The sequence below is a fragment of the Trichosurus vulpecula genome, chromosome 7 (genome assembly GCF_011100635.1).
Source record: "Trichosurus vulpecula isolate mTriVul1 chromosome 7, mTriVul1.pri, whole genome shotgun sequence".
Lineage (NCBI taxonomy): Eukaryota > Metazoa > Chordata > Mammalia > Diprotodontia > Phalangeridae > Trichosurus > Trichosurus vulpecula.
The window spans coordinates 158,079,597-158,106,498 of record NC_050579.1 but is presented as its reverse complement, the minus strand read 5'-3'; the positions used below and the strand labels follow the sequence as shown (position 1 = coordinate 158,106,498).

The 26,902-nt window shown below is 38.5% G+C and overlaps 1 protein-coding gene across 1 annotated transcript in view; it reads left to right on the top strand.

The window, feature by feature from the left end:
• Positions 1-26,902, top strand: part of ARMC2 (armadillo repeat containing 2) — a 171,502-nt gene that overhangs the window by 80,049 nt on the left and 64,551 nt on the right. Inside the window, exons 9-10 of the mRNA XM_036765854.1 lie at positions 284-386; positions 3,130-3,353. Of these exons, the coding sequence (XP_036621749.1) occupies positions 284-386; positions 3,130-3,353 (327 nt within the window). The remainder of the gene's footprint in view (positions 1-283; positions 387-3,129; positions 3,354-26,902) is intronic.

Here is a 26,902-nt window from a genome sequence, read left to right as displayed (position 1 = left end):
TTAGACAGTTATGGGCCCTTGTGCATTAGGGAGAGGGGTTTAGACTGTATATGGTGTCTAAAGTTTCTTCTTCCTCAAAAATTATCGTGTCTCTATTTATCAAAATTGCCTCTTAGAATTTTGAAGTGTGGTTGATTCATTTTCAGAACTCTCAATTTCAACTTTAAAAATAACTTTCCCAGCACTATTTTTAAAAATTGTTTTGCTATTGTTTTTCTTTAAAAGTATAACATGTTTTAATTTTCCAACCAAAATAGATGTGTAAATTTTTTTTCCTCTGCAGCTTAAAGTAAGTGGAAAGAATCTTCTCAATGTCTGCAAACTCATATTTAAAATTAGCAGGAGTGAGAAGAATGATTCTCTCATCCAAAACGATAGTATTCTTGGTAAGTGTCATTCAGCATTACCATTTGTCATATGCTTTTCTTAACTAAATGTTGAACTTCTTTTAGGGGAAAAGGGAGAAAGTTATGATTAGTGGTTGCTAGAATGAAGCAGATATACAATGTGTATTATTTGCTTTGTCTTCTTCTGCACATTCAACTTAAAATTTCCCTTGCTGAATTCATCTCAGAAGACACTACAGGTACATTTAGATGCTTATGGGGACTATTTGGGATCATAGAAATGTATACATTTATAAATATCCATTAAAAATATCAGTTTACTTTGAGAGTAGTTCACTTTTTAGGTCACCGAATACTTGAATCTTAAATCTTTTTTGTATCATACCAGAAATGATAGAAAAATAGATGGTAGCAGTTAAAAAACAGTTATGGAACCTCTTTGTTTCAGAGTGTATTTTAGGCAGACATGGAGAAAGCAATCAAAAGATTATTATCTGCTTTAAAAATCTCTTTGGAACAATTAGAGAAAAGAAAATTCTTGAAGTGATGTCTCCCCCTTCCCAAGTAATTGAGTTATAGCTTTTGTGATCATTGTATGAATTGGGTTAATGTAAACTATGTGGGAGCAACACAAGTAAATGGAAAACAGCTTGAAGGTCTCTTTTGAAAAGGAGAAAGTGTATCTTTTCCTCATCAGTGGACAAATAAAAATAAGAAATGTCTAACTTTTAATTAATTGAGAATGTGGGAGTAGAAATGTTGGAACAGTTAAAAGTGACTTTAAACAAAATATGAAATTAAAATAGTTATTTTATTGTGGACTTTGTTCCCAAAAAATCTAGTTTTCTGCAGTTACAGGATCATAAAGGTAGCACTGGAAGGTACTTTAGTGGGGACCTAGTCCAGTCCCTTAATGTTCTCGATTGAGGTTAAGCAATTTGTCCAAGTCCTCATAGGCAGGATGTCACAGAGCTGGGATTCAGACTCCTCTGTGTTCTTTACAATCCCCCACATATCACTGGGCCTGTACTCGAGGCATTGCCAGCTTTGGCAGGAAGGACCTGCCTAGTTTTGGAGAACACAGGACAGCCTCTCTTCCATGATGAAGAATTGGTAGGAGGGCTGAAGCTCTAACCCAGTACCGTATTGCTTTTTTAAAAGTGTCTTTTCATCATCTTGTCCCTCAGTTAGACTTAATTATTTCCTCCTTCAGCCTCCTGTTACCTTGGCCTCCTCGGGTCATAAGCCATAAGCCAAGTTTACTGCATGGCCAAGGTCATTCTTTTCCCAGATGCCCTCCTGACCTCAGCACAGCTGAGGACTGATCTGCTCCCTCTGGCAATGACCTTAGGAACTGGAAGCTGGCTTTTGGAATCCAGGATCCTCTTCCAGTTACTCAAAGTGGTGAACCCCAGGGAGATCTCTAGATCAGGACTTCCTTGGGGAGAGACTGGATTGTGAGAGCATTTCTAGACCCCCAGAATTTAGAAAGAAGCAGTTCAGGCTCACAATCATAGTAACTGACCCCACCATACCCTTCTTTCTTATCGTTTCCCATCATGTTCCTGGACTTTGCTGCCTTGAATTAGGAACAAGGTTCTACTTGCTTTAATCCGTAGTTCAAGGAAATTCTCATCTATCTTGAAATCCTTTTGTTTCCTCAATCATCAAGCATTTATTAAGCACCCACTAGGTGGCAGGTGCTGTTCTAAGTACTGGGGATACAAAAACAATAAAACAGCCTCTGTCTTTAAGGAAATTAGGCTGTTGGAAGAGACAAAATGGTATAATATCCATTCAAAAGAAATAGTTCAAAGCACATACAGAAGAAATACAAAGTCATTTTGGGGGAGGTTGGAGGAGCCTCATGTCTTAAATGATGTTTCTTTCCTGGATCCTGTGGTTGATAGAAATTCTGTTCTTAGATTTGGATTTCTAGCAGTGACCTCCAGTTTGCCACCCATGGCCAGTTGGAGATTAAGAGACAGTTGAAGATTTTCTTTTCATAGAATTAATATCTTCTCCATTTATTCTTTGTGCATGTTAGGGCTCACCTTGTCGAGTGCCCATTTGCTCATGAAAAATAACCATGGTCCAAAGAGATCTTTCCCTACACTTAAACCTGGACCAATTTCACCAAATGCAAATAGGATTCAGCTTACCATTTGTCAAATGCTTCTCCTAAGTAATTCTTATTCATTCATCTGAATGACTTCCTGTATAATCCTGGTACCTAACCCCATTCTGAAAAATTGTCCAGATTCTCCTTACATTTTTGTAGTTATTGGCGTGTTTTTCTTTTTGACTCTGATTTTGTGCATTGAAGGATTTTTTTCTCAGTAACAAATACATTTTTTAAAGGAGAGATTGAAATATAATTCTGAAATTCCCTTTGATATTCATTATTCTCTGTAACCCCAAACTTCTATAACTAAATGAATTTTGGAAAAATCATTAAGAATGGTATTTAATAACCGCTTTTTTAAATACATGGGTTAATGGGGTCAACTTTTTCCCCCCCTAGCATGTTACTAGCTTGAAATAGGTTTAGTTGGGTGATAAAAATAGGTTTTCTCTTTGCACTGTATGAATAACACTGTTAAAAGCATTTGCCTGTGGACTCTGACTCATCACTAATAAGTTTATTCTTAGTGTATGTATGAAAAAGTACATCCATGTGCTTCAAAATAGTCATGTTTTTTCAGGATTTGGAATATGTTAAGATAAATTTGAATAACATAAAGTGAATCACATTCCTTCTAATTAGACCTCTTTTCTCCAGATTCGTTGTTGGAGGTGCTGCGAGTGGAAGACCTTCACACTAACAATGAGGCTTTTTTGTATTGCATGGGAGCAATTAAATTCATTTCTGGGAATCCAAGATTTCTTAATGAAATGATCAGCAAAGGTGCTGTTGAAATACTGCTACATTTGATGAAGCAGATAAATGAGAACATGAGGAAATCTGGGACATGTTCCTCCAACTCAGGGCACTTGTTAGTCCAGGTAAGTGTTTTAACTTCTAAAACAGAAACAGTAAATATATATGGTTTTTACATTAAAATATATTATTAAAACATAATAGTTCTCATTAATTATTAATTTTTAAAATATAACTTTTTTCAACTTCATGTACTTCAACTTCAAGTACTCACTAGAGTACTCTGTTCAATTCCAGTATTCTGTTCTTTGTTTTAGAGAGTGTGTGTCTTAATGTTTAATAAATAATTGTTTAGGTTAGGAGTTCCTAATGGTAAACCAGTCTGAACTTTATGGGTGACCAGCCAATCACCATATTCCTCCTAAGCACCCCTGATACATATACTCATTCTTACAATACTATAAAAACAAAAATCAATAAGGGAGTTTCTTCTCTTCAGACTATGACCATGGGACCATATAGCCTATTCCCATGTTCCCTTCTCATTTCTTAGGCTTTTTCTCATTAGTGCATCTCCTTATTTAGTCATTTTGCGTACAAAATAATTTGTAACCATGTAGAAGAAATCTTGGAGTATGTATAAATTATGTAATGTTTATTAAGCCCCTACCACTTTGTTGCCACTATGTGCTTTGAAATGCAGAGGCAAAAATGAAAAATTCCTCTTTTTCAAGAAACTCACATTTAATAGGAAAAAACAATAAATAAAAGTAATTTTGATGACATACATACATATACACACACATATACATACGTATACACACATTCACATCATTGCTTGGAGTCTTGAAATTTCTTACAAAAAGTTGAAACTAAATGTTATGTGATTATAATGACCAGCCATGGTCTTGGAGAAGTGATGAGAAAATGCATCTCCCACCTTCTTTGCAGAGGTGAAGCACTGCGGTTGTGGAATATTGCATACGTTATTAGATTTTACTGAGTTTTTAGTTTCGCTGAACTGCTATTTTTTCCTGTGTTTTAATTTTTTATTACTAGGGATGGTTTTGGGCAGGATGACCTAGTTAAAAACACAAAAATAGATCATTAGAAGAGACGAGCTAAGTCTTTAAAAAAAGCAATAGTATAGGGCTTGATAAAATTAAGAATATAAATTATTGGGAAAATGGCTGCTAGGAAAACTAGAAAGCATTCTGGCAGAAATCAAGTTTGATCACCATCTTAAACTATATATGTGTGTATGTATATGTGTATATATATATATGTATGTGTGTGTGTATATATATATATATATATATATATACATATATATCATAATAAGATCTGAAAATAAAAGGTCACACCATGAAAATTTTGAAAAAAGATCAAGTACTTTTCCTAACAATACTAGAATTCTTAACCAAATACAGGATAGAGATCATGGACAACTTTAACAATGTAGGATTAGAAAGCTTTTTCATGATTAAAATCACTATAGACAGAATTAAAAGAAAAATAGTGGGGTGGAAAAATATTTGCAACAAATATCATCAGCAAAAGTTGTTATCCAAAATATGCAGGTAACTGATGAAAACCTGTAACAATAGGAGCCATTCCCAAATAAGTAACTGGTTAAAGGATATAAAAAGTTTTCAAAAGAAGATTAGCAAGCTATAAATGGCCACATGAAAACATGCTCCAAACACTAATAGTAAGTGAAATTTCAATTAAAACAACCCTAATGTTTTTACTTTACTCCATGCAAACTGTCAAAGATGGAAAAAAAAAAGATGGAAAGAGTCAATGATGGAGGAGCTGTGTAGAAAGGCAGGAACATTGATGCCCTCTTGGTGGAACTATGAACTAGTCTTGCTGTTCTGAATTTCAGTTTGGAATTGTGGAAGAAAGGTGACTGATTGGCCCATACCCTTGGACCTAGCAATTCCACTACTGGCATATACCCTAAAATAGTCAAACACATAAACTACAGTCCAATATATACCTCAGTTTTCATAGCAAAATTCTTTGTGATAGCAAAGAATTGGGAACAGAATGGGGTGCGAAATGGCTGAAAGTGTGTGTGTGTGTGTGTGTGTGTGTGTGTGTGTGTGTGTAATACAGTAAGAAATGTTGAATATGAAAAAATGAAAGAAACACGAGAACATTTGTAGGAATCAGTATGTATTGAAATAAGCAGAATTGAAAGAATAATATATACAATGAAAATAGCAGTGTAAATGAAAAGATCACAAAAAGGAAATTGAACTCTAAGAATTGGGAAAAAAAGTCCCAAAGAAGACATAATGAAACCACCCTTCTCCCTCAAGGCAGAAAGATAAGAGGGCTACTAGAACGGATATTGTATAAATTGTCAGTCTCTTCAGATATTTTGGCTTAATTTTTTCTTTGTTGTTACAAAGGAGGATTCATTCTTGGATGGGGGTGGGTGGAATTGACTGTGATGTGATGACAAAAGGCTTCAACAAAATGTTTGTTTTTTTTAAATGAAGTTAGATCTAGGTAAACTCTATCTACAGGATTTACCTGATCTACCAGCCTAGTAATCCTGTCAAAAAAGGAAATGTTAATCTAACAAAACCTGTTGTTGATGAAGACACACTGAATCTTGTAGTTGACTGCTTCCTTCCTTCTGTGTATGTTAACTAACCATCCTCTTAATAATACATTTTAGAATTTTTCAAGGAACCAAAGTCATCACTTTCACTGGATTATGGTTTTTGGGCTGGGTGATTTTTTTTTAATACATATCACTTGTCTTTCTCTAGTCCTGCAGTACCTCATTGTACATAATCCTTAAAATTGACTATTGATCCTAGTTCAGGAGTCATACCTGCCAGTTTTTTAGTCCCTGATAGAGTTTATGTGGACCTGGTGGTGACTTGGACTTGTCCAGGGCAGGTAGGAAAATATCTCATCCATCTCTAGCAGCAGTCCTATCTGTAACTAAAACCCCCCTTATTATTAATTTTTGAAGGGTCCTCAGATTTCTTTGCCAGCTTGTGATCTCATCTTGAGCCTTTATCTTTCTGACACTATTGTCATAGAACTGTGCTGTGATTTCTAAACTTGCCTGTTTCTTGGCCTTGTCTCCCCCTGTCTTTACATATCAGTTGAAGTTGGTTGGTGATTTTCCTGCATATCCACATCAGTCTCTTTTCACAATGCCTCTTTTTCTTTCTTGCGAGAGTTGTTTCTTGAAAATTTCTCTCCTTTCCTGGGTTGCCTTCCTTAGAATTTTAGGCCATGGGATATTCTACCGATTCTTGAACCTTTTGAAATCTCTTTTCCATAGAACTAATATGTATGTGAGACCATGCCTAACTTTATTTTCCCCTTCTCTATCATCAGTTATGAGATGGAGCAGTTATTTTCATCCCAGCAAGATCAGATACAGAATTGAAGTTCTCATTTCCTTCACCCTTTGAAGCAAACTTATCGTTAAGTCCAATACAAGCAGCATTAACTCTTCTGCTTTTGTCTTTGAGGAAGATTTCAGCTGATACCTAGATAATTGAAGTCTCCTACCCTATACCTTATGGGCAGAAAGGTGGTACAGTGAATAGAGTGCTGGGCCTGGAGTCAGGAAGACCTGAGTTCAAATTTGTCCTCAGACATTTACTAGCTGTGTGAATCTGGGCAATTCACTTAACTCTGCCTCAGTTTCTTCATCTTAAAATGAGCTAGATAAGGAAATGATGAATCACTCCAGTACCTTTGCCAAGAAAACTCCAAAAGGGGTCATGAAGAGTCTGACACAACTGAAAACAATTAAACAACAAGCAACAAAGCTCTGCTCTAGGATGAGTCTGTGCCAGGCTTCTGGTGTATTTCTTGAACACATATGTTTTCCCCTTTCTAGCCAGGTGGTCTTTAGTATATTCCAGGGACTGATTCTGTTGATCTGTGCCAAATGCATTGTACCATGATTCCATGAGTTTAGTGTCTTAATATACAATGCTTTTCTACCCCTCTTTTTATCTTTCCTACTTCTATTGAATAAGGTATGTCTTCTTCAAGTTATATTCCAGCCATGGGTTCCTTCCTTCTGAGTCTTAGGAATAACTTTGAGTTCAAATTTGCATCTTTCCCAAGAGCCTCTAGCTCTTCTTGATTGTCATCCATTTATTGTGAATTTTTATGTGGCTCTCTGAGCCTATAGTTTTTAATTATTGGCTTCTTGGATTTTGCTTCCTGTTAACATCTGAGTATCCCTATTACCTCCTACATTGTTCTTCCTGCAAATAGCTACTCTATATAGCTAGCTTAGGGGTGGGGAACCAGGGGTCTTGAGGCCACATGTGATCTTCTAGGTCTTTGGGTGTGGCCTTTGGACTGAGTCCAAGTTTTACAGAACAAGTCCTTTTATTGAGGGGATTCGTTGTGTAGAGTTTGGATTCAGTCAAAGGGCTGCATTTGAGGACCTAGAGGGCCACACCTGGCCTTGAGGCTTCAGGTTCTCCACCCCTGAAACACACACACATTTTTCTCCCTTCCTCTTCCCTTTCTATTTAAAGCTTTCTTGATTAGATTTTCAGCATTCCAGTCTTCCTCCTCTGAAGTACTCAACTTAAGGTTTGAGCAAAGGGACCTTTGGCCTGATCCTAGATGATATTTCATTTATGCTCTAACTGGAGCCATTTGATTTGAACTAAAATAGACCCTAAAAATAAAGTTCCATTTTTTTGAAGACTATGTTTTACTCACTTACAGTAAAACTGAATTTTAACTAATTTTATTTTACTCCTTTAGAATTAGGGAGGAAGAAATGATAGTTTTTTTCTCAGCATCATTGGAAGTTCTGTTGACCAGTGTGGTTGCTGAGTTTTTAAGGCTGTATTCATTTAACAACAAATATTTATCAAGTGCCATGTTACATGTGTATAAGGTATTCTTTTGGGTTACACATTAAAATATAACATCTGAATATGAGTTAATGACTTAAAATTTATTGGCTCTAATAAACATGAGAAACATTTCCGTATTTACATTATCTCTCTTTTAGGCTTCTCCCTTTAGTGGGCCTGCGTAGCTAAGGTATAAAAAGATCATTTCATCCACGTGCTTCAGAGAATCTATCTCATTACTTTTTAATAATAACGGTAACAACAGTAGTAACATCTAGCGCGTGTGTAACACAAAGTGCTTTCCATATTATCTCCTGTGATCCTCCCAATCACTATGTGAGGTTGGTGCTGGTCACGCTTACATTTGTTAATGTATTACCTTTGGGATCTTCATGTCATATTCATTCACCATGTTTTGTTAAATTGGCTTTGCAGATTACATTGTTATTCCATATGCCTACCACTCAGTTTCAAAAATCACCATTTGGGAAATCCCTGAAAGCAGAAAACATAGAAGTAATGTCAAATATAGGTCAAGATTAAAGGTGATCTCCATGTATTTGGCATTCAAAAGTAATAAGCATTTTAGGTTCAGAGATGACAAAGGACGGCAGATTTTAAGTGAAGTAAAATTGAAAGTAGAATAGATTGGGAACTCAAGTTCCTGGTCTAGACTTGTATTGCTCAATCATCAAGTGTTATGTTAGAAGTGTGAATGCATGCATACTTTTTATTTGCCTTTGCTATCTATCAGCACTCTAATAAGCTGCTTAGGAAATCATAACAATGAGGGTTTCATGTGTATAGTGGAATCTTGTCATCTCTTTCTGTTTTGTCAGCCAGAATTGTGCTAATTATGTCAGACATTATGAAACTCCTTTGGGTTGCCACATAGGTCTCTGATTTGGCATACATATGGTCTTGGTTGGGCACTGGTCCAAAGTATACATATGCTTTTGTGAATAGAAAGAGATGATTTTGCTGAGGCTGAAAAATGACGTGGCTTTCATCTTTCAATCTTTTGACACTACGCTGTTTGTGGTCTCTGGCAGTTGTGTTTATTTTTTCATATCACCAGGAGGAAGTAAAGCATTTTGCAGTTGGCAGTAAAGCACTAAGGAATATGGTTATGAATTCTTCAGCTGATTGATAAATAGACCCAGTGGTTTTTAATGTAGTGTGATCACCTGATGTTTCTGAAACTTCCATCTTCTTCATCATCATCTTCATCTTTATCATCCTCATCATCTTCATCATCATGTTGATTATAATAATCTTTTAATGATTACTTAACCAGGAGCCTGTTTTTAAATGCATTTGACTCTTTATTGTAGAATTTTTGCCTTTTCTCTTAGAAAGAGGGAGAAGTAAGGGACTGTAATGGATTTTCAGATATTTATGTTAATTTGACACAGGCAGTAACCAATGGACAAATGTGTTATGCTTCAAAAGTTCATATGTAAATTGTAATTGAAGCTGAGTTGCAGTTTTTCCATAGAAATAATGTTATATCAAAAGTAATAATTAAGTTCTTGGGCCAGCCCATAAAAGCCTGTTTAGCCCGAAACACTGGAACTAGATAGTGCTAAGAAAAGCCTAAGCTCTTTTGAACATAAGCTTCAGGGTTGGGGAACCTGTGGCTTCGAGGCCACGTGTGGCCTTCTAAATCCTTGGGTACAGCCTTTTGACTGAGTTCAAGTTTTACAGAACAAATCCTTTTATTAAGGGGATTTGTTCTGTGAAGTTTGGATTCAGTCAAAGGGCTGTACTTGAGGACCTACAGGACCACAAATGGCCTCAAAGCCACAGGTTCCCCACCCCTGGCTTAGACCATTAGCCCCAAACCCTTTTGAGGATCTCTAAGCCTGGCGCTGAGAGAATTGATTTCTGGGTATTTCCTGTAATCATGTTGGTAGGGATGAATGGGGAAGTTATGAATTCTGCATCAGCAGTTCCAACAGAGCTGGACACCAGACTCAATTCCCTTTGTTTTCTGCTGTTGGCATTTAGTGCCTTGGAGGTTCACCCACTGACCGTCTCTTTGACCTTTTTGGCCTACTCCCTGCTGGGTTCAGTGTCTCCTACAAAGCATGAACCTGTGTTTCAAGATGCCAAGGCCAGCAGGGTTTAGGGAGAAGAGAGAAGGCTGCTCTTTCTCTTTTCTAGTAAAGGCCCATAAGAAAAGGCAAACAGCAAGACCCTGGAGCTCAGTTCTTTCTCCTCCCTCTTCCATTCTCCTCCTCCCCTTTTTCTCCGCACCCCCCCCCCTTCCCTCTGCCTCCACCCTGCTGTCAAGGCCCATGTTCACAGCTGTCTCTTAGCTCTGCTCTCTGCAGAGCTAGCAAGATCAAGTTTTAAAGGCCTCCCAGGGGAAAGTGATCTTTGTCCAGTTCATGGCCACGACAAGTTCTCCAAGCTCACCTTAACATTTCAGTTTTAACAGAACTCTGGGCAAAAGCAATATTAAATGTTGTAGATCTTATGTTATAATAAGACAAGCTCTAGCATAGCATCTTCACGATTCAAGAACTTTCTCAGAATACTCTTTATTAGTTTTTTAATTTAAACAGATGGTTTGGTGAATAGAGCACTGGGCCTGGAGTCAGGAAAATTTGAGTCCAAAGCCTGACTCAAGACCACTTGCTCATTGTTTCACCCTGAACGAGTAACTTGAACCTCTTTTTGCCTCAGTTTCCTTGGCTGTAAAATGAGGATAATAATAACCTTCCCACAATTGTTGTAAGGATCAAATGAGGTCATATTTGTAAAGTGCTTAGCACAAGGCCTAGCATATAGTAGGCTCTATATAAATGCTATTATTATTATTTTTACTATCATTAATATTTTATATAAGTTGAATCAACGGAGTAACAGTAGCCAGGAAGACGGCAAAAATATTACCAGACATTAATTTCATTTTATGATAGTGAGTGCTACTGTTGTTTGGCAGCAAAATGGCTTTGTTCTCTTCCCGTTTGTCAGTTTCATGGACTGTATGGTGTCACAGAATAATATATGCTGTACATATATGTATATACAGACATGTATTACAAATAAAAATTCATTCAATGGAGACGTTATATTTGGGAACTAAATTTCTGAAAAATTCACAATATTTTTCTGGAGTTTTACAATTAAGACTCTCTCCTCCCTCAGTTTGACATATTCCTCTTGCGGTTCTCTTCTTACATGTATAATTGATTCTTCTCAGTCTCCTCTCTAGGATAGTCATCCTCCTGTGCCTCAGTGTACCTTAGGGCTTGATCCTGTGGATTCTCTCATCAGCTCCTCGCCGGCACCTCTACACAGAAGACTCCTAAACCTCTATATCCAGACTCCTCAGTTCTCTTCTGTGCTCCAGTCCTATATCTCCAAATGCCTTCTGGACATCTTGATCTGCATGTCTCGGAGGCATCACAAACTCAATGTCTCCTAAACTGATTTCTCTTTTTCAGTCAAGGGCGCTCAAGTATGCTTCTGGTCATTTAGGTACCAAACCTAACATTCTCAACTCTTTACTCTTAGTCACCTCTGTCAGGGAATTAATAAATGCTTGTGCGTTGGTTGGTCTGTTAAAAGTTTTGTTGCTCCCAATTCTACAACTTTCCTCACATTCTTCCCCTTCTCTAGTTTTCCTTCTTTTTTTCTTTATTTTTTTCTGTTGTCTCAAACATGAGATGCATTCCGATGATCTGGTACCTTGGATTGGCAGCACAAACCAAAAAGTGTAAGTTTTAATCCAGTCATTCTAAACCCACAACTTATAGATATATGTGCCTAGTAGTTATGTTTCACATATTAGAAACTCAAACTTTCAATGACTCCTTTTTGACTGTAAGATAAAGTATAAATTCCTTTACCTGGCCAGCATTTAAAACCCTTGACAGTCAGGCTCTAATCTGGCTTTTCAACCTTATTTTACATGATTCTCCTTCATGCCCTCTTCTAGCCAATCTGGACAATTCCCTGGGCCCTCTATCTTATATTTACTCAGGTAGCTGCCTTATTTTCTCATTAGATTGTAAGTTCGTTAAAGGACTGTCATTTTTCAGTTTTTGTCTTTCTCTTTCCATGAGAACACCTTGAATGTAGTAAGTGCTTATTAAATGTTTGTTGAATTGTATTGAATTTACAGCATGAACCACTCAATGCATTTCCTACAAAATGAAACCATTAAATTAAAAACTTAATTTGGCTGATCTTTCACTTCCACCTTTAGATAATGCTAACATACAAGTTAGCACAAGGGTCACAGCAATACACAGTGATACCTAAAGTATTACCGTACAAGTCAATTATACTTGTCACTAAATATTGTTGTTACTAAACTATATCCGATTATACATTTCTCTCACTTATATTATTTTCTCTTAGCAAAAGAAGTACATGGTCTACTGTTCTAAGTTCCTTCCTCCCCCTATCCTGTTATCTCTCTTGTGGCTCACAGCAAAGGTCCTTAAAATGAGGCACTTCAAGCCTGCGTTTGCAGTCTGACTTCCTCATGATCTGTCTCTAATCAAAGGTTTCATCTCCATTTTATAACCTAGCCGCTGCTGGTCATCCATAGTTTCTTGCCAAAACCTTTCTAAGGGGACTAGAGCTTAAGAAAATATTAAAAACCACAACAGAACATATATATTTTGAACATGTAACTTAATAGTCTTTTTCTTCACACTTAACAAGTTTAATAGATTGATGGGAGAAAAATGTTGAAACCATTGACAAGAATGAAGTTTTCGAATTCTTTATCAGTTTCATTCACAACTAGCGCTATGTAGAGGTTGTGATGACTGACTTAAATGGAGTTATGTGATGGCTAGGGTAAGGGAGTTAGGAGATTTAATTCAGTTCAGCAGTGCAGCAAATGTTCATTAAGTGACTGCATTGTTCAGAATGTCATCCCAGCTCATGAGAGAGAGAGAGATACAAAGTATAGATAAGGTACCCCACTCCAGTGGAGAATTCATTTTAGTAGGGGGGCTATGGCATATGCATATTGCATTCAATAAATTCAGTTTACCAAGCATTTTAAGTTTCTGTGTGCGGAGAAGGCACTGTGGTAGGCATAGGGAATACAAAGATAAAAAACAACACAGCAACACAGATGCTCTCCAGTGAAGTAGGAGGCTTAAAGTCAGATAAGTTTGATATGAAGTAGAATATCTTTGTCCATCACTTTATCTGATACAGACAAAATCCTATAAGAAGATTTGAAGAGAGATAGACCAAGTTAAGCTGAGGGCCTCCAGAGAGTCTTCATAGAGGAGATTACATATTATCTCTGTCCTAAAGGGTAGAATTTCACCAGGTAGGAATGTGGAAGGAGTATCTTGCAGGTACCAGAGATATCGCACAGGCATGAAAGCAGGAAAGTGCAGTAAGAAATTGGGGGATAATTAGCGATCTAGTTTGGCTAGGTTGCAGAATGCAGAGAGGCAGTATGGAATAGTGGATAGAGAGTTGGCCTTGAAGCTAGGAGGACATTAGTGAAAATGTCACCTCTGCAGCATACAAACATGTGACCCTGGGTAAGTCACAGCCTCTTGGTGCTGTGGACAACTCTCTGAAACTGAAAGTTGGCAAAGGAAGTGCCAACCAGCTATGACAGAGGGAATTTCCTCACTCACCTGAGAGTCTTCTGTACTAATGAAATCACTGAACTTGTTTCTGTAGATTACATGAATGGGAGTGGTTGGAAGTAGTATTGGCAGGGTAGATGGAAATCAAATTATGAAAGGCCTTAAATGGCAAGTCTTATTAAGGTGTTTGTATTTTTATTAGGGACCCTTGGAAGTTTGAGGGAGTGAAGTCAGATCTATTCTTTGTACTTGGTAGATATGCTAAGACTGAACTGGACAGGACAGGTACTGGAAACATAAAGTTGGGAACCTATTAAAATAGTTGAAGCAAGTGGTAATAATAAGGACCTGAATGTGGAGTGGAAAGAAGACTAGTGCAAGAAATATTTTGGTCTGGGAATTGACAGTATTGGAGAGCTGATTATACATGGTGGGGGGAGGGGACACAGAGAGGGAGGGAGGAAAAGGGGGAGGGAAGGAGAAAGGGAAGGAAGAAGAGAGAGGCAGGGAGGGAGGGAGGAGGGTGAAGAAGAGACGTCAAGGTGGGGCGGAGCCAAGATGATGGCTGGAAAGCAGGAATTTGTGTGAGCTCCCTGCCAGGTCCCTCCAAAAACCTATAAAAAATGGCTCTGAACAAATTCTAGAACTGCAGAACCCACAAAATAGCAGAGGGAAGCAGGGATCCAGCCCAAGACAGTGTGGATGGTCACTGGATGAGGTCTGTCACACACGGAGTGGAGGGGAGTGGAGCTCAGCGTGGGTGGTGACAGGACCAACCAGACCAGGAGCCAGGCAGAACAGGCCTAGCGCCCTGAATCAGTGAGCTGTGGCAGTTACCAGACTTCTCAACCCACAAACACCAAAGATAACAGAGAAGGTCAGTGGGAAAAGCTGTGGGGGACAGAGTTTGCAGTTCGGCCACTGCCGCAGGGGCAGTGGGGGTGGTGCAGCTACAGAACTACAGCTGCAGTTGCTTCTGGCCCCAGGCCCACCTGGTGGGAGGAAGTAAGTGGCAGATCAGAGCAGGAATGCAGAGCCTGCTTAAGATTTGCCAGGTCTGGGTTGGTAGTTCTTGGGGAAGGAGGAGTGCTGGTGTGGCAGAGCTGGCTGTATAGAAATAGCTCTGAAATCAACGGCGCATCCCCTCAAGCTTGGAATAAAGTACTCTTTGCTCTACAAGCAGTCATACCCTGCTGAAAAACTCAAGAGTCAAGTAAGTTGGCTGGGAGCATGGCCAGGCAGCGAAAACGGACTCAGATTCAGTCTCAGACTTTGGAATCTTTCTTTGCGGACAAAGAAGACCAAAACAGACAGCCAGAAGAAGTCAACAAAGTCAAAGAACCTACATCGAAAGCCTCTAAGAAAGACATGAACTGGTCTCATGCCATGGAAGAGCTCAAAAAGGAGTTGGAAAAGCAAGTTAGAGAAGTAGAGGAAAAATTGGGAAGAGAAATGAGAATGATGCAAGAAAAACAAGTCAATGACTTGCTAAAGGAGACCCAAAAAAATACTGAAAAAAAATATTGAAGAAAACAATACCTTAAAAAATAGACTAACTCAAATGGCAAAAGAGCTTTAAAAAGCCAATGAGGAGAAGAATGCCTTGAAAGGCAGAATTGGCCAAATGGAAAAGGAGGTCCAAAAGACCACTGAAGAAAATACTACCTTAAAAATTAGATTGGAGCAAGTGGAAGCTAGTGACTTGATGAGAAATTAAGATAATATAAAACAGAACCAAAAGAATGAAAAAGTGGAAGACAATGTGAAATATCTCATTGGAAAAACCACTGACCTGGAAAATAGATCCAGGAGAGAGAATTTAAAAATTATTGGACTACCTGAAAGCCATGATCAGAAAAAGAGCATAGATATCATCTTTCAAGAAATTATCAAGGAGAACTGCCCTGATATTCTAGAGCCAGAGGGTAAGATAGAAATTGAAAGAATCCACAGATCGCCTCCTCAAATAGATCCCAAAAAGAAAACTCCTGGGAATATTGTTGCCAAATTCCAGAGCTCCCAGGTCAAGGAGAAAATTCTTCAAGCAGCCAGAAAGAAACAGTTTGAGTATTGTGGAAAAACAATCAGGATAACACAGGATCTAGCAGCTTCCACATTAAGGGACCAAAGGCTTGGAATATGATATTCCGGAGGTCAGTGGAGCTAGGATTAAAACCAAGAGTCACCTATCCAGCAAAACTGAGTATCATGCTCCAAGGCAAAATATGGATTTTCAATAAAATAGAGGACTTTCTAGCTTTCTCAGTGAAAAGACCAGAGCTGAATAGAAAATTTGACTTTCAAACACAAGAATCAAGAGAAGCATGAAAAGGTAAACAAGAAAGAGAAATCATAAGGGACTTACTAAAGTTGAATTGTTTTGTTTACATTCCTACATGGAAAGATGATGTGTATGATTCATGAGACCTCAGTATCACAGTAGCTGAAAGGAACATGCATATATATATATGTGATGCATATATATACATATGTGTGTGTCTGTGTATGTATATATGTAGGTGTGTATATATATATATACATATATATGTATGTATGTGTATATATATGTATGTGTGTGTGTATATATGTATATATATACACACACACAGAGGGCATAGGGTGAGTTGAATATGAAGGGATGATATCTAAAAAAATAAAATCAAATTAAGGGATGAGAGGAATATATTGAGAGATGGAGAAAGGGAGAGATAGAATGGGGTAAATTATCTCACATAAAAGTGTCAAGAAAAAGCAGTTCTCTAGGAAGGGAAGAGGGGGCAAGTGAGGAGGAATGAGTGAATCTTGCTCTCACCAGATTTGACCTGAGGAGGGAATACCATACACACTCAATTGGGTATCTTACCGCACAGGAAAGAAGGAGGAAGAAGATAAAAAAGGGGGGATGATAGAAGGGAGGGCAGATGGGGGGAGGAGGTAATCAAAAACGAACACTTTCGTAAAGGGACAGGGTCAAGGGAGAAAATTCAATAAAGGGGGATAGGTTAGGAAGGAGCAAAACATAGTTAATCTTTCACAACATGAGTATTGTGGAAGGGTTTTACATAATGATACTCATGTGGCCTATGTTGAATTGCTTGCCTTCTTAGGGAGGGTGGGCAGGGAGGGAAGAGGGGAGAGAATTTGGAACTCAAAGTTTTAAAAACAGACATTCAAAAACAACAAAAAAAAAGTTTTTGCATGCAACTAGGAAATAAGATACACAGGCAATGGGGTGTAGAAATTTATCTTGCCCTACAAGAGAAGAAGGGAAAAAGGGGGATAGGAGGGGAGTGGGTTGAGAGATGGGAGGGCTGACTGGGGAAAGGGGCAACCAGAATATATGCCATCTTGGAGTGGGGGGGGTAGAAATGGGGAGAAAATTTGTAATTCAAACTCTTGTGAAAATCAATGCTGAAAACTAAATGTATTAAATAAGTTAAATTTAAAAATTTAAAAAAAGTAATCCAGAAAAAAAAGAAGAGATGTCAAAAATGATTCTTAAGTTTTGAGCTTAGACTTACCACTTAGCAAAATCAGTTAGCCCTCTGAGGACTCAGTTTCCTCACCTGTAAAATGAGAAGGTGGGACTAGATGGTCTTCTAAGATCCCCTCCAGCTCTAAGTCTATAATCCTACAATCTTATGACTTAGAAGAATGGCTGTGTTGCACTTTTATAGAACTAGGGAAGGTTGGAGAAAGTTACACATTTTGGAGAAAGAATGATGACTTCCATTTGGGGTATGTTGAATTTGAGTCCCTTCCACAACACTGAGGAGATGTCTAGCAAATAGTTGAGAAAATGATGCAGGAGCTCAGGAGAGTGGTTTTGGTTTATGGGTGTTATATGTATGTACATGTATATCTACACACATATATGTGTGTGCATATATATGTGTACATTATGTCTGTGTATATGTGCATGTATATGCATATACATAAATGCATGTGTATGTATGTTTTTGTGTGTGTGTGTAAATATGAATATCTACACGTATACACGTGTGTGTGTGTGTGTATTTGTCATCAGGATATTTGTAATTCAAGCCTTGGAAGAAGAGGACATGTCAAGGCAAGTTACAGAAGAGAAGAGGGCCCCAGACAGAACTTTGTGAGGACACCATACATGCGCAGAAATATTTGTTATACAAGATAGTGTCCAAGTTCGGTCTAAAGTTTGAGAGGTTAAAGGTTATCATTTCACTTCAACCATATTAGGTACCTATTGCATCTAAAGCCCTTGCCACTGACACATATTGGCTTTGCCACCCCAGGCAAATCACTTAACCTCTCAATGCTCTAGGCAACTTTCTAAGAATATCATCTTCTGGAAGATGCTGACCTGCATTGGTAGAGGGAGATTTGAAGAGATTCATCTGAGAAATCTCTATTCCAGTGAAATCACCTATCCCTATCCCTGTTATTTGTACCTAGAACACTATGCTGTATCTAAATTTAGGTAAAGTCTTGTTCCTGCCCCCATGGAGCATATAGTCTAGTAAGGGGATAGAAACCAACGAAGATAACTACTCACACAGTATCACGTAATAAATATGTGAGAGCTGTAAAACAAATCCTATGTGACTTCTGAGGGGGATAGTTCTTACCCTTCTTGGAGAATTATGGAGGGTTAATGGAGGAATATTTGAGTTGGACCCTAAAAGGTAAGAATCAAATAGAGAAAAGGGAAGACATTCTGGGCTTAGGGAACAGGTAACGTGGAGATAGGAGACACTGTGTTTTGGTGAACAGATGGCAGTTTGGTTTGGCTGAAGCATAGAGTGTGTGGAGGCGAGTAATATGAAATAAGGCTGGAAAGGCAGGTTGGTGCCAAATTGTGAAGGAACTTTAATGCTTGGCAGAGGAAGTTGAATTTTACTCAGCGAGCAATAGAGAGGCACTGAACATTTTTGAACAGGGGACTAATTTGACCAACTCTATGCATAAGGAAAAAAAATTTTCTGGTAGTAGTATGGAGAAGAGAATGGAAGGGGAGAAAGAATGTAGAAGTGGGAAGGTCTTTTAATTACCATTAAATTGCCATTGCGATAATTAAGATAGATGATAATGAGGGCCTGTATTAGAGATGGCTTTGAATATAGAGAAGATGGAATGGATGCAAGAGATGTGGCGATGGGATCACCAGGAGCCAGTCAAGTACAGGAGAAGAAAGAGCACTAATGCTGGTGTCAGAGCCTAGATCCAAATCCCACTTTTGATGCTTTTGGGGCATTTTTAGTTTTTTTTGGTGAATTTGGGCAAGTTAACCCTCCTGGGATTCAGCCCCTGAGGTCCTGTCCAGCTCTCGGTCTGTGGTCCTATAGTTCTAATAATCATGATATAGGGTAATAATTATGACTTGGTAATTGATTAGATACAAAAAGTGAGGTAAAAGGGAAAGTCAATAATAACACCAAAGTTATGAACATGGGAGCCAGAGTGACTTCAAGGGTGGTACAGCCAACAGATACAGTAAAGTCAGAAGGATGAATGAGGTTAGGCTCAGTTGTGGACATGTTTGATTCAAGGAGCCCCATAGATAGTTGATGCAGCAGGTCTGAGGTTCAGGAGAAAACAGTAGTTCAGGATTAGAGATACAGGTTTAGGAGGACCCTTCTGTAAGGCCAATCTGTAAGTGAAAGATCTTTCCCACCCGTTGAATAGGCCTCAGGTGGGGCCAACAAAGGGAGGCCTTATTAGAAGCAGGACCACACCCTTTCACTAACTATGTATGAGGCCCCAGGCCCCACACCTTTTTGCTAAGTAGGCTCTGAGTCCTCAGGGCCCTGAACAAGGTATAAAAGCTCTGAGGTTGGCATTTTTTGCCTTTGGGGGGCACACTCATTGAAAGAGTGTTGGTGACAAGACTCTGGGTAAGCTGTTGAAGCAGAGAATTTGCAGAGAAGGCAAGGAGGATGAGGACCGATGAAAGACTTAAAATTGATAGGACATCATTGATAAGAGAACAATTTCAATAGAATACTGGGGATGGATGCCTGTTTGCAAAGAACTATGGGGAGAGGAGATAGTGAGAAAGCAGAGGTGTTAGATGTAGCTTTTTCAAGTTTAGCAATGAAATAGAGGAGACACATGGAATAATAACTGAATCTGCCAGAAAGTATTAAGGGAATGCTTTTTTTTTTCATTTCTTTTTAAGATTGAGGAGACCCAAGTATAATTATAGGCAAAGGAAAGACATTGATTGAAGATAGATATGAGAAAACAGAATTACTGCTTGAGAAAGTACCTAGAGGAGAGTCAGCGGGGAATGGCGTTAAAGATAGAGGGGGCATTATTTTAGGCATTAATCAGCCTTGTTGTTCAGTCACTCAGTCGTGTCTGTCTCTTCATGATGCTATACGGGGTTTTCTTGGCAAAGGTACTGGAGTGGTTCGCCATTTCCTTCTCCAGTGGATTAAGGCAAGCAGAGGTTAAATGACTTGCCCAGGGTTACAGAGCTAGTAAGTGTCTGAGGCTGGATTTGAATTCAGGCTCAGTGCTCTTTCCACTATCCATTAGCCTTAATGAGACATTAAGATAGGAGGAAAAAGTACCTGACTGGACTGAGAAAATCTAAAGAATGAAGGTGGTTAAGGAAGCTCTGATTAGATTGCCTCCATCACTGAATTAAGAGGCTGGGTTACCTCAAAGGGCAGGACAGGAAAAAGAATGTTGGGTTGGAGAAAAGCAAAGCAAATTGAAACAGGTGGGGAAATAAAGGGGTCAGTGAGGATGAAGTGATTTCGTTGAGCAGCAATATGAACCCAACTAAGATGATATAAAATAAATGTATAGTAAGGCTAACTCTATTTCATGTTTTTTTGTTTTTGTTTTTAAAGCAGCATTCCACAGCCCTAGAGCAGAAACTAAGAAATCAGATGCTGGGAGTTACTTAGGGGTTAGGATTTTCTGGTAGAGACTGGTGAGGGCCCAATGGGCAAGGATAAAGTTTTGGGTAGAGGGATTAGTTTAGCTTTAATGAAGAGTAAAGATAGTTATTGTGTGAGGAGAAGGAAGGTAGAGAAAGTATATAATGATCCTGAGAAATTATGAGGAATGAAAGGAGTCTGAGAGAATTCTAATTGGATAGCATCAGTCTTGGTCATCTGTTGTAAGAGTAGGGGAGGGGATTGATAAAACATTTAAAAACACACACAGAAAGCACAAAAACAGGGTAATTTTGTTACTTCCTTGACAAATGCAATATATACTTAAACATAATCAAAAAAGAGGTAGAGATTGGGGTTGGGAGTTGGAATTGTTACTGAAGTTAAACATTATAGTGGCTAATACTGGGTTCACGATGGGAAGAATAGTGAAGCCAGAATGGAGGAGATAGAAAATCAGACCAAGAGAAAAAGGATAGGTTAAGCAATTGGAGATTATGAGAAGTGTACAGAGCAGGTTTGTGCAGGTGAAAGAATGGCAGAGGTGGGAGGATTTGTGGGAAATTGTAGTCTAAGTAGAATTTCAAAATGCTGGACTCTGAAGGAGGCATAATCGGAGAGTTTGCAAAGCCTAATATGTAATCTTATTGGTGTGTAGCTAAAATGGGCTTAGGCAGTTGGAGTTGAGGTAAAGAATTGAGAGGGAAGAGAAGTTATCATTAATGAATATAGAAGTCCTTGAGGATAATGGTAGACAGGAAGACAGTGAGACCATACCGAAGTTGTTGAGAAAGCTAGGGAAACGACCTTGAGGTCTATAAATAATAATGGTTGTTGTCCTTTGTTCTCAAAGAGGACCAAAATGACATCACTATGCTTGAATCAGTGTCTGATCAGGCCAATACAAGCTTAGAATGCTCTACCACAGGCCAGGCACAAATAGCCTGTGTGAACATTTGGGGTGGATACTCCAAACTTGTGCATTCTGCATTTCTTTTGAGCTGTTTCAATTCTGCTTTGCTCATAGAGAACAGCACCTTCTCTGATTTGGGCACACCATGCTGAGCAGTCCTGTGCCAATGTCTCCCATGTCACACAATCAATTCCAAAGTTCTTGAGAGAGACCTTGAGAGTGTCCTTGTATCACTTCTTCTGACCACCATGTGAACACTTGCCTTGTGTGAGTTCTCCGTAAAATAGTCTTTTTGGCAAGTGTGCATTTTGCATTCAAACAATGTGGCCAGCCCATTGGAGCTGCACTTTCTGAAGCAGAGCTTGAATGCTTGGCAGTTTAGTTCGAGTAAGGACCTCAGTGTTTGGTACCTTTTCCTACCAGGTGATCTTCAGAATCTTCCTAAGACAATTCAAATGGATGTGATTCAGTTTCCTGGCATGGGGCTGGTAGACTGTCCAGGTTTCACAGGCATACCACAATGAGGTCAGCAGCACAGCTCTGTAGACCTTCAGTTTGGTAATCATTCTAATACCTCTTCTCTCTCATATTTTCCTTCGGAGCCTCCCAAACGCTGAGCTAGCTCTGGCAATGCAAGCATCAACCTCGTTATCAATGTGTGCATTCCTGGAATGTACACTACCAAGGTAAGTGAACCTATCCACAGCAGTCAAAACTTCTCCATTTGCTGTAACTTATGGTTCCATGTATGGACAGTGTGGTGGTGGCTGATGGAGCACCTGTGTTTTCTTGATATTAATTGTTAGGCCAAAATCGGCACAAGCAGCAGAGAATTGATTCATACTATATTTATATACATACAACATTTACATAGCACTTAGTATATGCCAGGCATCTTGCTAAGCACTTTACAGTTATCATCTCTTTTGATCCCCATAACAATCCTGGGAGGTAGGTGCTACTATGATCCCCATTTTACAGATGAGAGAACTGAGGTTAAGTGACACACCCAGAGTCATTAGTCTACACAGCTGCTAGGTGTCTGAGGCTGAATGTGAACTCAAGTCTTCCCGACTCCAGGCTCAGTCCTCTTTCCACTTTGCCATTCAGCTGCCCAAAGATGGGGAAGAGGGTAGTAGTCTATAGATGGCCCCAACCTCAAAAGGGGAAAGGTCATAGTGGTAGTGGTATCATCTGTCTCATCATCCCCTCACCCTGAATCTAGAGAAGTGAGAAGAGTGTTGTTTTTATAGGGGGTTGAAAGGGATGTCATGTCCTCTGGGGAAAGATGACTTTGTGTGAAAGTAAGGAGGTGGAAAGGATATTGGTAGAAAAGTTCAAGTATATAGGGGATTTTATTTGACAATTTATTGACAACTTGACAGTTCCAGAAGGCACAGTATAATGCTCCAGAACATAGGTAAATTATGGTGGAGTGAGCCTGGGGAGGAGTATGGCTGATAAGAATTGAAGTAAAGTCAAATAAAGTTAAAACTATCAGATTAAATTTGAATTAAAAAAAAAACAGACATAACACCCTAAAATGTAGGGGAATACTGTACATGGCAGATGTTTACAGTCATATACAGTACTCTTTTTGGTTTTTATTGTATTGTTTCAATATTTGTGTTGGTTGATGTTTATTTAACTCATACTTAAAAATAATTTAAAAGAATTGACATTCATTCTGTGTTGGAGGCAGTACAATTTTGAGGGCACTCAAGGTTCAGTTCTCAAAGTATTTGCAAGAAGGAAGGATACAAGGAGAAACACTCCCTCCCTGAAAAAATCTTATTGTCTGAAAAAAGGTATTGTGAGCATCCATATTATTACTAGAATGTTCAGGATTAGGGAACCACTATGATAGAAGGTAAAATAGTATAACTTGCTCCATTCGCAAAATTGAAAGAATGTAGAGAGACTAATAAAGTTTTTGCACCAAAATTCACAATGGAGTTTGAGATTCTATTTTTTTTTGAGAATGCCTATATGTAATCTTACTTCAGGTGAAATATAGAGGTTAAATATTCTCTCCAGACAGATTCCAGATTTCAATTTTTAGTGGGAGAATTGGATTTATATGGGTAGTTGTGTTGTCTTCCAGCTCAGGAAGTATATGAGTCATTTACTGGTGCTGATATAATCCAGTAGCACTTGCCTGCCTGTCCTATATCTCTGTAGAGAAGGTACAAGTTAAACGAGTGTCAGATGATGCAAATTTTCCATTTTAGAAAAAGCAATAGCCTGGAATACATTGGATGGCATGTTAGTCTTTGCTAAGAGCTGCTTTTTATTTTCCTCTATGCCTGTATGGCATTATTGTAAGTATAGGGCACCTTCTCTCCTCCCCACCCCCAAGTCTGGGTGCCAGCCTAGTTTTATTAGAACTTAAAGCAAGCCAGATATATTTGAAGCTCTTAAAAAAAAACAATTGAAGGAGTGAAAACCTATCAGAAACATGTCTGGTGTCCGTTTGGCTTATGTGATATGTCTGTGTGTTCTTCCTTTGTTAACTAGATAGCTGATATTGCTGAGACCATCACACTGCCTGTTGAGATTATCAGATCAGAAATGTGTTAGTAGGGTTTGTGGTTTGTACTTCTGCATTCTAATGAATTTGTGATCTCATCAATGTAGGGGTACACGCCAGTGACGCAGGTTGTAACCCATCTGTGCTTGTGCTTCTGTGTGCCTCTAATCCTTGTAAACCTACCACAAGGGTTCCACCCACCCTCTCTTTCTCTTGACATTGTCTAGATACCAGTGCTACCACTATCTGTCTCTTGCTGTGTTATCAGGCCATTTATTCCCCCATTCACACATTTCCCTTATTACATCCTTTACATGGCTTCTCTTAGCATAATTCTTCAATGGTAATGTGTCACAGCCTGCCCAGACCCACCATGCTGTTCTCCTCTGCCATTTTGGTAATCCTCAATTTCAGTTCAAAGATGAACCTTTGTTTCAGGGAGAATTTAGTTCAGTAAAAGTACAGCGCATTATCCCCAAAGCAGTTCAGCCTGATCTCTTTCTTCTAATGAACTCCAATCCCAATCCATTTGCAGTTTATCCTACCGAGATGCATGTGCTAATGGGGCTGTATAGTTTGTCCATCCATCTGCATAGTCTACACCATAGGAACCTGTGGCCTCAAGGCCATATCTGGCCTTCTAGGTCCTTGGATGTGGCTTTTTGACTGAGTTTAAGTTTTACAGAACAAATCCTTTTATTAAGGGGATTTATTCTGTGAAATTCGGATTCAGTCAAAGGGCTGCATTTGAGAATCTAGAGAGCCACATGTGGCCTCAAGGCCACAAGTTCCGCACCCCTGGTTTACCAATAAGCATACTTCATCCTCTTGATTTTTTTCCTGTTTTTATAGTTGGATGAAACTCTTGTGAATGGTTATTGATCTCATTTAGAGGGTTTACAAGGTTCCAGGCTAACGTCGTCTGGAAATAGCAATATCTGGAAGAATTCTTCTATAGGAAATACCTTTTCAGTTTGTACGTTGCCCTGGAAATCATCCACGATGGTGGCAATGACTTTTGGTGGGCATATTATCTCCCTATTTTGTGCATCACTTAATATTGATAGCTAATTTTTTTTATTTTTCATGGGAATCATGTGTGATTTTGACATGTATGGAAGACATCTTGTAGGAGAAGAGGCTTTAAAATGCCCTTTTGTTCTGCCAAATCCATATCAAATGTCGTGACTTTTTCATAGTCAGTAAACAATAAGCATGGTGGGATCTTACATTCTCTATACCATTCAATTAGTCGTGTAAATAGGACAGGTGTATAAATGTGAAGATGTGGTCTGCTGTAGAATGTGACTTATGGAAGCCTTCTTGCTCCTTTCCTTTGATGTAGATTATTCTTACAAAGATTTTGTAAGGGTGAAAGAGTTGACATATATAGGTCTGCCATTATTAATATTCTCTTGATTGCCTTTTTTTGACAATGAGATTTTTCCCTCTTGACTTTAGTATCCTTTCTTCTTGCAGATAACTTGAGAATTGATCCCTGAGTACCCTCAAAATTGAATTGCCTCCAACATGGACCCTCCCCTGTGTATATTTGTTCTAGTCTATCTGTCTTTCTTTCTATTTCTTTCTCTGTTAGTGTCATTTTCTCGTGCTGATGTAGCACATGGAACTATGGTTTTAGAGTCCAAAATGTAGTAACTCCACTGTCTTTAAAGGGGGAAAAGTGTTATGTTGAAAATGTCTTTATAGGTCCTTTCTATTTTTCATCCATTTGTTATCTTTCTGGTTTTATCCTTTTGTCGTTCAGCCATTTTAGTCTTTGTGACCCCATTTGGGGTTTTCTTGGCAAAGATGCTGGAGTGGTCTGCCATTTTCTTCTTCAGCTCATTTTACAGGCAATGAAGGCGCACAAAGTTAAGTGACTTGACTAGGGTCACACAGCTAGCAAGTGTCTGAGGTCAGATTTGAACTCAGGAAGAAGAGTCATCCTGACTCTAGGCCTGGCGCTTTATCCACTGCTCCACCTCTTTCCAAGTGATGTTGGTCAGGTCTCTCAACTATCTTCTCATAATTTTCTTTCATTGTTTCTCTTTTTTATGAGTGATACTGCTTGTTTTCCACCATCTTATTCCAGACTAGCTTTGCCCTTGGATCAGTGATTTCCAGATTACTTTAGTCTCCTCATCATGGCAGCCAATTTACATTGGTTAAACTTCTTTAGAAAATAATTAAGATATATGCCAAAGGTTATGTATCCATCAATTTCCTACTATTATGTCTTATGACATGGAGATGACCCACACATCTCAGAGGCCATTGTCAGAAGAATTCAAGCCCTAGAAGGTTCTGCCATGCCAAAAGGGCATTGAGTACTGTCCTGGCAAAAGACCAAAGGTTCTCAACCTTTTTGGTCTCAGGCCCCCTTTACATTGTGAAAAATTTAGTACCTCAAACACCTTTTTGTTTATGTCTTTAATAGCTATCAATATTTACTATATTATGAACTATTAGAAATTTACTGTATTAGAAATTAAAACTGATAAATTCATTTTAATTATTAACTTAATATATGTTAATTCATTTCTAAAAACAATAAACTCATTGCATGTTAACATTACATATTTTTTATGAAAAATAACTTTTCTGAAACAAAGTTTCATGAAAAGAGTAGCATTGTCTTACATATTTTTGCAAATTGTTTTAGTGTCTGGCTTAATAGAAGATAGCTGAATCTTCATGTCTGTTTCTGCATTTGTTATGTTGCAATATGTTGTTTTGGTTGAAGTATATGAAGAAAATCTAGCCTCACACAGACATTTAATTGGAAAAGGGAGAACTATTTTTAATAGGTAAATAACATCATAGCATTATTATGAAAATAATTTTGACCTCAAAGACCCCTAAACTGGTTTCAGGAACTCCCAGGGATCCACAGACCACAC